Source organism: Tamandua tetradactyla, chromosome X, assembly GCF_023851605.1.
Source record: "Tamandua tetradactyla isolate mTamTet1 chromosome X, mTamTet1.pri, whole genome shotgun sequence".
In the NCBI taxonomy this organism is placed as follows: Eukaryota; Metazoa; Chordata; class Mammalia; order Pilosa; family Myrmecophagidae; genus Tamandua; species Tamandua tetradactyla.
In genome coordinates, this window is record NC_135353.1 from 28,079,640 (window position 1) to 28,095,521 (window position 15,882).

General features: G+C 37.4%; 1 protein-coding gene across 1 annotated transcript in view; it reads left to right on the plus strand.

Annotated features, from left to right (window-relative positions):
* Positions 1-15,882, plus strand: part of GPC3 (glypican 3) — a 584,655-nt gene that overhangs the window by 34,887 nt on the left and 533,886 nt on the right. Inside the window, exon 2 of the mRNA XM_077144850.1 lies at positions 832-993. Coding sequence (XP_077000965.1) covers positions 832-993 — 162 coding nt within the window. The remainder of the gene's footprint in view (positions 1-831; positions 994-15,882) is intronic.

The following is a 15,882-nucleotide window of genomic DNA, read 5'->3' on the forward strand; positions in this document are numbered from 1 at the left end:
GCAAATCTTTTGTGGATGTTAAAATGCAAAAACCTTCTGTATCATAAGGGAGGTGGTATCGAAGTATCTCAGGAGTTCAGAGGAACAAGAGACTGGCATTTGTGATAGAGCTAAAATGTTGGGATTGTAAGGGACATTGGTGATCGAGTGTAAATATTGCTTTTTCTGGATGTTTCTTCAGTGAATCTTGCCCTGGGCCTTAAGCTAAAACAACAGCAGCAGCAAGAGCAATATAACTTTGATATGAGATTGGTGTTTTAGTCATTCATTCCATAAAGCAACATTGGTTAGCCCAGATATATGATGATTTAGTTGGAAATCATATCTGGAATTTTGAAAACTGTTTCTTGGTTGCTTGGTTGTGTTCTCATTCATAAATTATAATCAGGAAAAATAAATTGTAGGAGTGAAGATTGACTTTTTTTTTTTTTATTTTTTTTTTATTACACGGGCAAGCACCGGGAATCGAACCTGGGTCTCCCGCATGGCAGGCAAGAATTCTGCCTGCTGAGCCACTGTGGTCTGCCCAAGATTGATCTTTTAACAAACAAATGAAATATTGGTGTTCAATGATGTAAATTTGGTGCTATAAATTAGTTTATGCAGAATTTATGAGTCAAACCAAGGCAATTAATTCTAGGATGGTTATTCAGAAAGAATTAGTCATAAGGATAATTGGGGAAAAGTAGGGATTAGTTAACATAAACACTAATTTTGAATAATCAAGATTTTGCTGTATTTTGAAAGAGATGCTTTGTTTTGCCCCGTTTCCCTCTTTTGTGTGTATGTGACATTCTGCTTACTGAAACATGAAACACTTGTTTGTTTCAGGATCAGATTTGCAAGTATGTCTCCCCAAGGGCCCAACATGCTGCTCAAGAAAGATGGAAGAAAAATACCAACTAACAGCACGATTGAACATGGAACAACTGCTTCAGTCTGCAAGTATGGAGCTCAAGTTCTTAATTATTCAGAATGCTGCAGTTTTCCAAGGTGAGTTCTGAGGATCTTTTTGGATGTGCTGCTGAATAGCATCATTATTTTGGTACCAGGCATTCAAATTGCATAAGTATAATTTATAAATATGACCATTCCAGCATTAACACTTGATATAAAAAATCTTCCGGTGAGAGATCCTGGCTAAGGAAAAACACAATTTTTAGGGAAGCTTCATTTCAATTTTGGAAAGGTTGTCATTGTCAAAAAACATTGTCCCAACAGGTTCTGAATACCTGTATTGAAAGATTTTGGATCTTTAAAGAAAGAGCAAATGATACTTTTTATCAGTTAGTCCACATGACTTGTTTTTTTAAAAAAGTTTACTTAAATACAAAGTGCAGGTTTCTCCAGGAGTGAGTTAGATACATGAGGAACATGCATGAACTTCTTCTGACCACTAGGACCATTTCCATTTAAGAGGGGGAAACGGATGTGTTTGTCCAACTTTTTCCCATTTGTGTGAATGGTTACCTCTCCTCTCTCTCAGTTCTTACCATACCTGTGTATGTCTATTGGAGACTCTGCTGTGGCACTGCTGGAATGAACAGGAAGTTACATTTCTCCTTGCTAACTTGTAGACCTATCATAGAAGGATGGGAAGGACGTCCCTTGATTCAATGTCCCAGCCAGGGATGATGGTGATGATGGTGGTGGTGTAAAAACCAGCACTTTATACAACACTGTGTGCTAGGTACTCTTTTAAGTGTTTTACATATACTAATTCATTTAATCCTCATAGTATCCCTATGAAATAGATATTATTACTTAAATACCCATTTTCCAGATTAAAAAAAAATGACAAGGCGCAGGATGGTTAAATAACTTGCTCAAGGAAATACAACTAATAAATGGTGGAAGCAAGATTTGAACTGGCAGCCTGGCTCTTAGAGCCTAGGCTTTTAACCATCTCAGTACGCTGCCTCCTGTGACTGAGAAAATCAATCATTTGATATTGGGTTTTCTCCTATCCCTGCTCAGGCAGATGGAATCCACTGTACTTTTTCTTGCCCCACACAGAGAGAATTAGGATCAGATCGAAAAATAACACTTGTGATGACTTGACATTGCAAAGCTTTAGATTTATGGCACTTTTCCAAGAATTAACTTTGTTGAATTATAAGGCAGGTCGATTATAGTTTATTTTGTGTATTATAATGAAATTCTTAAAATTAGCTAAGGAAATTATTCAAATGAGCTAATAAAACATACATTCACAACAGTTTCTTGGGTCAGAGCCTCAGGGGATGTTGAGTTGATTATATGAAGCACAATATAGAAACTTGAAGTATTTGTTAACCTATTTATGCAGTCAGACTCTTGTGAAGAGTTTGTTGAGACTAACAATTTGGCAATAGAATGAATAATTTAGGCTGATTTTAAAAATACATGTACTATTCATGTAGTTCTTAGATTGGTTTTGGAGCTGATCTGCTGGCTGAAAGTGGGGTGATAGGAAACGATGTGACATGAGAATTGGGTAGAAGCACAGCACTGAGTCTTAGTGTTTGGGGCCTCAAGGTGCTTTTTAGAGTTATTTGTGACTTGTTTAATTCTCAGAGTAGCAAGGTCCACAGATGGTATCTTACAACCATTGCTGCTTGGAGGGGAGAGATAGAATGATCACCTGGTGTTCTGACATGCACTCGCTGACATGACTCTCCACCTGAGGTCTCTGGGATTCAGCATTCCTGTCTCTGAAAAGTGCACTGCATTTTTCTAATAAAGTTTTGACTGGATTTGCTTCCAGCTATGGTTTGCTGTAGCATGGAGGTTGAAAACTAGTCATGTGAACAGAGAGTGGAAAAATGGGGGGGGTGGGGCAGGCAGCACCTTCTACTTGAATCTATACATACACATGCCTTTGCACATCTGCTTTGTCAAATTGTGTGACAGGCAGAAGAATAACCCTAACAAATGAACGTGGAGAAGACAACCAAATGATGTCTGAATTCGTCATTGCTAGGGCCCTTTACCTGCTCACCATATGTACTTGTTCTTTATCTTGTTTCATTCCCTGCTCTTATTCTTTTCCTGCCTCATTTTTAGAAAAATAAACCCCGTAAGTAAAAATAAACCATGATTCCATAACTTAAGGCACTTATGCCATGTTTGGAGCGACATTGGCCCCAAATCCTTTCCGTAGCAGTTATTTGGAAAAATCAGTGACTGCTGCAAGATGCTGTATTATTATTTTTATTTTTTAAAAACTTTTAAAATTGTTTAATATAACATATATACAAAGCAAAAAAAGAAAAAAGCAATACATTTCAAAGCACTCTTCCACAAGTAGTCACAGGACAAATCCCAGAGTTTGTCATGGGTTGCCATGCCAAGGATGATAGAAAACGAGCATCCACTTCTTTTTTTCTTATAGCTATTGAATCTTAACTGGGGCACAGTTGTTGTTTTTCCTAAAATACATGCCCTACCCAAGATTCTAGTAGACCAAATTATTGAGAAAATTGCCCCAATACTTTATTCGTATGAAATTTTATTTGGTGGCTTTGTGAGCTATTTTCTCCACCGCATGAAGTTGCAGAAAGCTCATCTTGATCTTGGCCTTGATCCACAATCTCTTTAGGATTCTTTCACTAGTCTACATTGGGAGTATTTAAGCAGTGAGCCTTTGCTGCAAGTATGTGCACAGTTCCACAAGCAACCCTTATTGCCTCAATTTGGATTTTATGTCTTCGTTTGCAGGAAGCCTTTGCCCTCATAAGTGAGCCTGGGGCCCTTTGTTACAGTGGTTGTAGTGCTCTGATGCTAATGTTGTTTTGATAATGATTGAAGCATTTAAAAAAGTTGGTCTTTATTTTCAATCTTTGCATTGCCTCGTTTCCTAAATTTAATTTAGTTAGATGTGCTTAGTAAAATGGGGCAGAGCAATTGTTTTTTGTTTCTGCTTAATTAATTGTTTTTGAAAAACTCTCCTAAAAGTGGATTTTCTTTTCTCTTTTTCTTCTCCCCTACCTAATAATGGTGATGATGATGACAATGATAATAATATGAAAATTTATTAAGTGCCTGCTATAGGATGCTTACTTTTACATAATTATCTCATTTAATTTTCCCAGCAGCCCTATGTAGTTCATGTTGTAATTATCTGCATTTTATAGATGAGGAATTCATTGATGGCACAGCCTCTTCTGGGCCATCATGTGACATGGGTTTCCTTGTTCTTAGCGTGCTTGAAGTAAAACAAAATTAAGACATTGCAAGATTTGTGGTCCTCGTGAAGAACAATGGGGTAAAATTCTGAATTTTTTGTATCTTCACCACCATTACACACTGAAATGCTGAGTTCTATTTTATTCCTAGGATTTCATTATCATTTTCAACATTGTACTATTGGGAGATATTTAGGGTATATCCAGGGGTTTTGTGTATGTTGGATGATTTCAGTCTTCTAAGTGCCTCTCCCTTTGAGTGGGTATTGACTCTTCAGAATGCAACAACGCTTCAGAACCTTTATGGATTTTGCCTACCCCACAACTTGAACTCTCTTTGTCAGAGACGAGGAATAAGTGGTTAAGCAGAAAATGTCTCTGAGTATCTAAATGCCATGGAGCGCCTGCTTTGAAATTGACTCGAGAGCAGCTCATGTACTTGTTCAGAACGTACTTTTGTTCTAAATTTATGCACAATCTTTATGCTTGATCATCTAGTTTCCTAGCTAGCAGTAGATCATCAGGTAAATAGAAGGGTTATGGGAGATAACTAGAGGGAGGCAGATATGATCAACAAGAAGATCCAAGTGGCTGTAAGGATGGAAGACATAAAAGTAAACCAAAGAACTCACAGAATGTCAGTTTGGAAATGTAGTTGAGAGGTGAGAATTCCTTCATGCCTCAGTAATCCCTGGAGTATATTAGTTTCCACAATTTGTGTTCCTAATCATGGCTGTGGATTAATGAGGAAAAATCAAATTATGTTCCCCGTTCTTTTCTTATTATTTCCATTTTAAATGGAAAAAGCTAATTTGGGGAGACTTGAGGCAATGGAAGAAACCCTGGACTTGGAATCAGAAAAGCTGAGTTCTAATTCTACATTTGTGAGCTGCATGTCCTTGAGCAGATTATTTAGGCTCAAATAGACTCGGTTTTCGTATCTGTAAAAGGAGATAATGATCACAGTCCCGCTTACCTTGTAGAATAGAGAAATTATATGTGAAAATATTTTGAAAACTGTGAAATACTTTATGCATGCATTAGAATCTAGACAGTTCATATGTGTGGATCCCTGGGCCCTAGGTGATGGCAGATAAATGACACATTTCCATTACAGACATTAACCTGGACAAGACTGGAGCCCACAGTGTAATTCAACAACCTTTGCCACATATAGATGGTATGCAGACGGCTCCGGGGCACAGGTGAGAGTCCTTAGGCAAAGAACATTTTGAAAAAGGGGGTTATTTTATTCATTCGTGGATGTGAAACTGAGCTGTTCAAAATGACAGTACTGCCAGTAGCAATCTTTTTTTCAGCTCCCCGAAGCTTCCATTCTGGCCCGTTGGTATATTTCACACACCACCAAGAAACTAGATCAGGAAGGGTTTGTTGCGTTCAGGCCATACATGTATATATTTTTGTATGCTGCATAGCAGGGGTCACATTTCATTCTTTCACCGTGTGAGTATCCCATTATTGTAGCATCATTTGTTGAATTATTTGTTCATTTGTTTTTTTTCTTTCTTTCTTTGCTTGTTTTTGTTTTTGTTTTTTCTGGGGGGGGGGGGGGTGGAAGGGCATGCATGGGCTGGAAATTGAACCCTGGTTTCCCACATGGCAGGCGAGAATTCCACCACTGAAATACCCTTGTACCCTTCAGGCCATATTTCAATTGTACTTTCTGATCCACACTGTCATGGCAGAGAGAAGGAAAAGGTGGGCCTGAATCTAGAGATGATCAAGCTCAGTTGATCCTTGCCCAGTGTTAGAAGGCTATCTTCAACATGCGTTCTGTGGAGGGGATGAAAACGTTGCCTCTTAATGGAGAGCGAGGCAGTGGTTTTGTGCTTCTATTTCTCCTCTACCTTGTTTTCTGTTTCCATCTGCTCTTGGCAGTTCTTACACTCTTTTTTTTTTTCTGTCAGATTACTGTCTCTCCTACTCTCCCTAAATAAAATTGACCTTGGTTAGAACACCATTTTCTATCAACTCAGAGCAATTTCTCCACTCATTTCTGCTTGAAATAACTGGTTAGGGGCATTATTCAAGCAAAGCTTTTCTCCTTCACAGTTAACACACTTAATAAGAGACTAAATAATTGTTCAGATGTGGATAAACATGTTTTTGAGATTCAATCATTTGTTAATTTAGTTTTTATAATGTAGTGGGGGTTTAAGTGAACACTGAGCAATTTTTCTCCATTTTACAATTTTTCCCCCTGACTAGTCTGCCAGTCCTTCTGCCCATACTCCAGCTCTGAGCAGGATGAGCCCCACTGAGTCACCGACTCAAACTGCCAGCCATTCTGTCACAACTCTTTCTTCTTTGTAAATAACGTACGGGAGAGCATAATTACACTGATGTCTAATCAGAGCTTAATTCATTTGTCAGGGTTAAATATAATAACATTAAACTGAATAGAAGAATTTTAGGAATGCAAACCATGACCATGAGTGAGGTTGTATATCCTCAAAATTGTAAATTATTAATCAAACTGCTTATCTGTACAGCAAAGCTCTAGTAATCCCATTTAAAAGGGCAAATTTCTCATCAGAGCCCAGAAGACGCTGGCTTTAATTAGTGTACTTTTATGGCGCTGACTCAAAGAGATATTTTGGTTACGAAGTTTTAAAAAATGTGATTCTTTAATTATTAGTGCTATTGGAAAAAACAATTGGAAACTGGGTATTTAAAATTTCAGTTGTAAACAAAGGACTTTTGGAGTCAATTCAGTTTCAAAATTCTGTCGCTTTAGCAGAGCCAGACTGGGGGAGTCAAAAACCTTTTCTTTGCCTTCTATTGATTTAGAAAAGTCAGTCATTAGACTGAAAACTGTTTATTAAAAAGAGCTTAGAAAAATGACTCAGTGTGCAGGCAGAGACTGTTAAATGGGGCCAACCTGTGAGGTGAAGAGATTGTGCAGATTAACTTTTTTACCCCAGCCCATGCCCCTCAATTCAATAGGTCTTATCATCACTTCCCAGCTTCTCACTAGTGCCAAGAAAGCAAATTAAGAGATTTTGTCCCTGCCCTCTAGAAGCTTTCAAGAAAAAGAACACTTTTGCCTAGAGTGAGTACTTGTGTGCCCCCCCCCCCGCCCCCATACACACACCGGGGTTTGTTTACTTCCTGAAAACATATGTTCCTTCTCTTCTTTCTGTCTCACTGAGTTGCAGTACCTGATATCGGAGTAATGAGGCATATGTTTGGGAGATTTGAATTCTCCTGTCAGTATAGCGGAGAGAGAAACGATTTTCCTCTAAGCTGGAAGTGATAGCATAGAAGTTAAAAACACCTTTCCCTCTGTTGGCTGCCAGATGCTTGCAGGGGCTGAGGAATGCCTTTAAATCCCCCCTTTCTTTTCCCTCCTCCCACCTTTCAGTCAGTCTTTGGGTCTTGCTTCTTTCATCATACCACCTCCCTTCTTTTTCCTGCAGTCCCGTTCTTCTTTACCCTCTCTGGGTCTCAGTTGTCTCCTCTATCACATGCCGATGCCTTCTAGCTCTGTCTCTGATTTCAGTTCTGGACTGGATCCATCACTTTATTCTCCTGCTTTGGCTCCCAGTGTAATGATTGAGAGTGAAGGCTCTGGGACTCCCAGGGAATATGGTGAAGTAGGGAGCTCCAGGACATTGTTTCAATGTCCAGCCAATGGACCAATGTCCATTTGGTCCAGCTGGACCAAATGTCCAGCCATTGTGGACAGAGGCTGCGGCAGTCATTGGTTCAGTCCTCTGCAGACACTGGCATAGGTGGTGGAGATTTAGCCTTCCTTGGGGCTGTGGGAGAAAGTTAGCCAAAGGGCTGCACTTGCTGGGCAGGTCATGAAAGCTCAGCTATGAGGAGCCCTTGGAGAACTTTTTGGCACCCTTTCTGACCCCTCCACAAAGCCCTTTGGAGCCGGTCTGTGACCCCTTTGTGGGTCCCTGGCCCTGATTTTGCTGGGAAAGAATAAATTCGGGAAGTCCTCCCTAGGGTGACCCTCCTACCAGAATTTGTCCTCCAGGCAAAAGCAGCATGAGACACGGGAAGGAATGTAAAAAACTATAGAGGCCAATAGTCAGGGACAAAGGTCTGTGGGCTTATGATACTCATGAAAGGAATGGGTGTCTCCTAGGAAAAAGAGGTGACAGCCAAACCCCTGTAAGCAGGGGAACTCCAAAATAACTAAAAAGCAAAACTTCATGACATGACAAGGGTCTGGAAAGATAGGGAAACCTTGTACAGTGCATTCACCTTGGACAGATGTTCTTCGTAGGTGGGCTGAAATTTTAAAAAATCTCTTTCTTATTACAAGCTGGTTAAAAAAAAACAAGAAACAGACATCCTAGGGAGTAAATCCCAGAGTTAACATTTTTAAATATTAAAATGTACAGTGTGCAACTAAAGAGTACAAGGCAAACAAAGATACAAGAATTGATAACCCATCCAAAAGAAGAGGATAAAAGTACAGAGACACGAACGAAAAGATGAAAATGTGGACATACCGAACAAGGCCTTTAAAGAAATGATCTTAAAAATGTTCAAAGAGATGCAGGAACATACAGAGAAAAGAACTAAAGGCTGCCAGGAAAACAATGAGTGAGCAATGAGAGTTGTAGTAAAGAGAAAGCAATATTAAAATGAAACCAAACAGAACAACTGGAGTTGAAGAACACAATAACTGAAATGAAAAATGCCCAGGAGGGTTTCAAGAGCAGAGTGCAGCTGGCAGAAGAGAAAATCAGTGAACTTGAAAACACGATCCTTGTAATGAGTCAGGCTGAGGAGCAGAAAGGAAAAAGAAATATTAAAAGCAAAAACAACCTAAGACAGCTATGGGACACCATCAAGTGCACCAATATTCAGAAGAGAAGAAAGGGAGAAAGGAGCAGAAGGAACAGTCAAAGAAAGAATGACAGAGAACTTCCCAAACTTAGCAAAAGATGTGACTATGTACATCCAAGAACCTCAGAGAACACAAAACAGGATAAACATGAAGAAAATACACCCCATAATATGTTGATTACACTATCAAATGCAAACTACAAGGAGAGGGTTCTGAAAGCTGCAAGAGAAAAGCAATGTGCTATGTACTAGGACATCGGAATTACATTGTATGCTGATTTCTCATCAGAAACCGTGGAGGCAAGAGAGTAGTGGGTTGAAATACTTAAAATGCTGAAGGAAAACAACTGCTAGCCCCAAATTTTATATCTAATGAGACTGTCTTTCAAAAATGAGGGAGACAGGCACGAGCCTGGCCCTGACACTGTAGGATCAACAATTCCTTCCTGACCGAAATGGGGAAGAGAAATGTAGCAAAATAATGCATCAGTGACTAAGAGAGTTCAAATAGAGTTGAGAGGCTATTCTGGAGGCTATTCTTTTTTAAAAAAATATTTTTATTGTAAAGAACAAACAAACATACAAATATTCTAGATATACAAACATTCTTGGCATGGTTATAATCAATGCCTCACAACATCATCACATAGTTGAGTATTCATCACCATGATCATTTTTGGGAACATTTGCATCTCTCCAGCAAAAAAAAGAAAAAAGAAAGAAAATCATGCATGCCATACCCTTTACCCCGCCCTCTCTTTGACCACTAGCATTTCAATCTACCCAATTTATTTTAACCTTTGTTCCTCCCATTATTTGCTTATTTCTTATCTATATTTTTTACTCATCTGTCCAAACTGTAGATAAAAGGAGCATCAGACAAAAGGTTTTCACAATCACACAGTTACATTACAAAAGCTATATATCATTATACAATCATCCTCAACAAACATGGCTACTGGTACACAGCTCAACAGTTTCAGGTACTTCCCTCTAGCAACTCTAATACACCTTAAAATAAAAAGGGGATATCTATGTAATGTGTGAGAATGGGCATAGCTTGAATATCCCTAAAGATTGAGAGAAGGATCAAAGGAGAAGGAGTTATAACAGAGAAATGAGGATTTAACAAATGAGTATGACTGCTAAATCATTATTTTGATATTTCTTTTTTAGTCTCCAGTGTCTTAGAGCAGCTACAAGGAAAAATCTGAAATTGTGGAACTGTAACCCATAACAAACCTTGAAATCTGTTTTATAACTACTTGTTAAAATGTACTTTGAAATTTATTGCTTTTTTGTATATATGTTATATTTCACAATGAAAAGCTTTAAAAGAAAAGAGGGAGAATTTAAGATATTCACAGCTCAGCAAAAGCTGAGTGAGTTCATCACCGCTAGACCTACCCCTACTAGCAATGCTAAAATGAGTTCTTCAGACTGAAATGAAAGGACAGTAGATGGTGGTTCAAAGCAGTGTCAAGAAATAAAGATGTGTAGTAAAGGCAACGATTTTGTAAATATAAATGCCAATATTATTGTATAGTATGGCTTGGTGTTTAATGCCACTTCTTATTTCTTGTAGGTGTTAGAATGAAATTGCATAAAAAGTAATGATAAATCTAGGTTTATGGTCATACAATGTACAAAGACATACATGGCAACAGACAAAAAAAATGTTGAGGAGACAGAGGTGTACAGGAAAGCAAGGATAGAAAAAAGCTATAGTTTTCAAAGCACTCTTCAACAAGTAGCCATAGCACAGATCCCAGAGTTTGTCATGGGCTACTATACCATCCTCTCAGATTTTTCCTTCTAGCTGCTCCAGAATATAGGATGTAGAAGGAATAATTATTTTTTTATCATCACAATTGAATTTTTTTCTTCTTTGTGAAAAATAACATATATACAAAAAAGCAATAAATGTCAAAGCACAGCTCAGCAATTAGTTGTAGAACAGATTTCAGAGTTTGTATGGGTTACAATTCCACAATTTTAGGTTTTTACTTCTATCTGATCCAAGATACTGGAGACTAAAAGAAATATCAATTTAATGATTCAGCAATCATATTCGTTTGTTAAACCCTACCTTCTCTGTATAACTCTGCCATCACCTTTGATCTCTCTATCCCACTCTTTAGAGATATTTGGGCTATGGCCATTCTAACTTTTTCATGTTGGAAGGGGCTGTCATTAATATGGGGTAGGGAGATGGAATTAGCTGATATTCTGGAGAGGCTGGGCCCTCTAGGTTTTAGGACTTATCTGGTCTAGGGACCCATCTGCAAGTTGTAGTTTCTGGAAAGTTATCCTAGTGCATGGAACCTTTATAGATTCTCATATATTGCCCTAATGTGTTTATGTACATGCTTTTGACATTAAGTTGGTATCAAATAAAATATAATTGTTAAAATTTAGACTGTTATATTTTAACTCCAGGGTAATCACATGGAAAATATATGAAAAACATATGCAGATAGAAATGAGAGGGTACTAAATATGAAATGACACAAGAAATCAAATGAATATAAAATTAGGCTTGAACGCAAGTGAGGGACAAAAATGGCATAATACATACAAAGGCTAAATACCAAAATAGCAGAAGAAAGACCTGCATTATCAATAGTGACTTTTTTTATTAATTAAAAAAAGTTAACAAACAAAACATTTGGAAATCATTCCATTCTATATATATAATCAGTAATTCTTAATATCATCACATAGTTGCATATTCATCATTTCTTAGTACATTTGCATCGATTTAGAAAAAGAAATAAAAAGACAACAGAAAAAGAAATAAAATGATAATAGAGGAAAAAAAAACTATACGTACCATACCCCTTACCCCTCGCTTTCATTTACCGCTATTTCAAACTGAATTTATTTTAACATTTGTTCCCCCTATTATTTATTTTTATTCCATATGTTCTACTCTTCTGTTGATATAGTAGCTAAAAGGAGCATCAGACATAAGGTTTTCACATTCACAGAGTCTCATCGTGAAAGCTATATCATTGTTCAATCATCATCAAGAAACATGGCTACTGGAACACAGCACTACATTTTCAGGCAATTCCCTCCAGCCTCTCCACTACATCTTGAACAACAAGGTGATATCTACTTAATGCGTAAGAATAACCTTCAGGATAACCTCTCGACTCTGTTTGGAATCTCTCAGCCATTGACACTTTGTCTCATTTTACTCTTCCCCCCTTTTGGTCGAGAAGGTTCTCTCAGTCTCTTGATGTTAATTCTCAGCTCATTCTAGGGTTTTTCTCAGTCCTTTGATACTGAGTCTCAGCTCATTCCAGGATCTTTGTCCCACGTTGCCAGGAAGGTCCACACCCCTGGGAGTCATGTCCCATGCAGAGAGGGGGAGGGTGGTGAGACTGCTCATCATATTGGCTGGAGAGAAAGGCCACATCTGAGCAACAAAAGAGGCTCTCTTGGGGGTGACTCTTAGGCCTAAATTTTAAGTAGACTTGACCTATCTTTTGTGGGGTTAAGTTTCATGTGAACAAACCCCAAGCCTGGGGGCTCAGCCTATAGCTTTGGTTGTCCACACTGCTTGTGAGAATATCAAGAATTCAATTTGGGGAGGTTGAATTTCTCCCCACTCTCACCATTCCCCGAAAGGGGCTTGTAAATACTTTTCCAGTCACTGATCAAATCATTCTGGGATTCATCGGGGGATCACTCTGGACAAACCAACCAAAACTCATGTGCTACCTGAGATTCCAAGTACTTATGACATTCAATCAAACTATCTACATGAGTTATATTAGGAAATGCTCTAGTCAAAATCTAAATTTTGTAACAAACATTTTTTGCTTTAGTCTTACACATAATGTGACATTTTGAAGTATTAGTTATCATCTATTTTCAGCACCCTGCAATAATGATAATCCTTTGTTCTTCCTCATGCAAAAACATTTTAAAAATTTGTACATTGTACATTTCACTCAATAGTGACTTTTAATATAAATGGAATAAACTCTACAGTTAAATGGGAGAAACTGGCAGAATATGTAAAAAAAAAAAAAAAAAACGTGACCTGACAATAGGCTGTCTGCAGGAGACTTACCTTAAAAGTCAAATATACAAGTGACAGATTGTGGAAGAATGGAGAAATATATACCATGCAAGTAGTAACCAAAAGACAGCTGAAGTGGCTATGCTAGTATTAGATAAAATAGACTTTCGATGAAAAAACAGGAATGAGAGACAAAGATGATCATTGCATACTGATGAAGGGGACAATTCAACAGGAAGATGTAGCAATTGTAAATATATATGCACCTAGCAACAGAGCCCCGAAATACATGAAGCAAATACTGACTGATTTGAAGGAATTTGTATCATTAATGCTAAGATACTTTAATGTACCACTCTCAATAATGGATAAAACATTTAGTTAGGAGATAAGTAAGAAAGTATAGTGCTCAAGTGATGCACTAAACCAACTAGACCTAAGAGATACATAAAACACTGCACCCAATCAAAAACAGAATACACATTCCTCTCAGGTGTGCATGGATCATTCTCCAGGATAGACCATATTTTGGGTCACATAACAAGTCTCAATAAATTTAAAAATACTGAAATCATGCAATGTATATTCTCTGACAACAATGGAATGAAACCAGAAATCAATAACAGAGGGAGAAAGGGAAAACTCACAAATTTGTGGAAATTAAACAACATACTCTTAAACAACCAATGGGTTAAAGAGGATATCAGAAAGAAATTAGGAAATACCTTGAAGTGAATGAAAATACAATGTACCAAAGCTTATGGGATGTAGTGAAGGCAGTACTGAGAGGGAAATTTATGTCTCTAAATGCTTACATTAAATAAAAAGAAAGACTTCAAGTCAGCAACCTACCATCAAAACTGGAAGAACTAGAAAGAGAAGAGCAAATTATACTCAAATCAAGCAGAAGGAAGGAAATAACAAATATTAGAGTGGAGATTTATGAAAGTAGGAAACAAAAAAACAATAGAGAGAATCAACAAAACCAAAAATTGGTTCTTTGAAAAGATCAACAAAATTGACAAACTGTTTAGCTACACTGACATTCTAAAGAAAAAAGGAAGAGGATACAGATAACGAAAATCAGAAATGAAAAGGGGGGCTTTACTACTAACCCCATTGAAATAAAAAGGACTATAAGTGGATAACGTGAACACCTGTATGCCAAAAAATTAGATAACCTAGAAGAAATGGACAAATTCTTAGAAACATACAAGCTATCTACATGGACTCCAGAAGAAATGGAAGGTCTCAACAAACCAATTACTAGTAAGAGATTGAATCAGTAATCAGTCATCAAAAATCTCCCAACAGCAATAACATGGATGAACCTTGAGGATATTATGTTGAACAAAATACAACAGAAACCAATGAACTAAAATTAATGAGCAAACTTTGAGAGCATAGGTTATCAGGAGATGGAAAGAGGGTAGAGATTGGGCAATTGTTGCTACTGAGTACAGAATGTTTACTAAGGTTGATTGTAAAGGTTTGGAAATGGATAGTGCAATACATTGTAATGGTAGCACAGTATTGTAAGTATACTGAACAAAGCTGAGTGTGAGTATGGTTGAAAGAGAAAGATTTAGGTCATGTATTTCACCAGAAGGAAAGCTAGAGGAGAAAAACTGGGACTGCATACTTTAGTGAAATTTAGTATGGATGATGAGAATGGCTAATTGTACAAATATGAGAAAGTTCTTACATGAGTTAGAACAGATGCATGTCACTATTATAGGGTGGTGATGATGGGGTGGTATATGGGAAAAATACAATTAATGCAGAGTAAGATCTGTAGTTAACAGTAATATTGTAATATTCTTTCATTAATTGTAGCAAAGACACTATATCAAATCTAGATGTCAGTAATGGGGGATATAAGGGAGGAGTATGGTATTTTTTTTTTCTGGAAGAAATGTGAATGTTCTCATATAGATTGTGATGGTGAATTCAGCAGTGCGATGGGATACAAGATCAATACCCCCAAATCAGAAGTATTTCTATATGCATGCAATGAACAGTTAGAACAAGAAATCAAGAAAAAAATTCCAATCACATTAGCAGCTAATAGAATCATATATGTAGGAATAAATCTAACCAGTGATGTAAAGGACTTGTACACAGAAAACCACAAAACGTTGCTAAAAGAAATCAAGAAAAGCCTAAATAAATGGAAGGATAGTCCTTATTCATAAATTGGAAGACTAAATATCATTAGGATGTTAATCCTACCCAAAGCAATTTATAGATTCAATGCAATCCCCCCCCCCCCATTCCAACAAATTCTTCCAGGAATGGAAAAACCAATCATCAAATTTATATGGAAGGGTAAGGGCCACAAATAGCTTGTAAAAGAAGAACAAAGTTGGAAGGCACCTACTTCCTGATCTTAAAAATTACTGTAAAGCCACAATCATCAAAACAGCATGGTACTGGCACGAAACCAGACATATAGACCAATGGAATAGAATTGAGAGCTCAGAAATCAACTTAGCTTTATATTTATATTTATGACCAACTGATTTTTGACAAGGTAGCAAAGACTACTCAGTTGTGAAAGAAAAGTCTCTTAACAAATGGTGCTGGGAAAACTGGCTCTCTATTTGCAAAAAAAAAAAAAACATGAAGGGGACCCCTTCCTCACACCATATATAAGAAATCTGCACAAAATGGATCAAATACCTTAATATAAGAGTCTGAACCATCATATTCCTAGAAGAAAATGTAGGATTAAGACAGTGGTTTCTTAGGCGTTACACCTAAAACACAAGCAATAAACAAAATATAGGTACATGGAGCCTCTCAAAATTAAGAACTTTTGTTTCTCAAAGGAATTCATCATGAAAGTAAAAC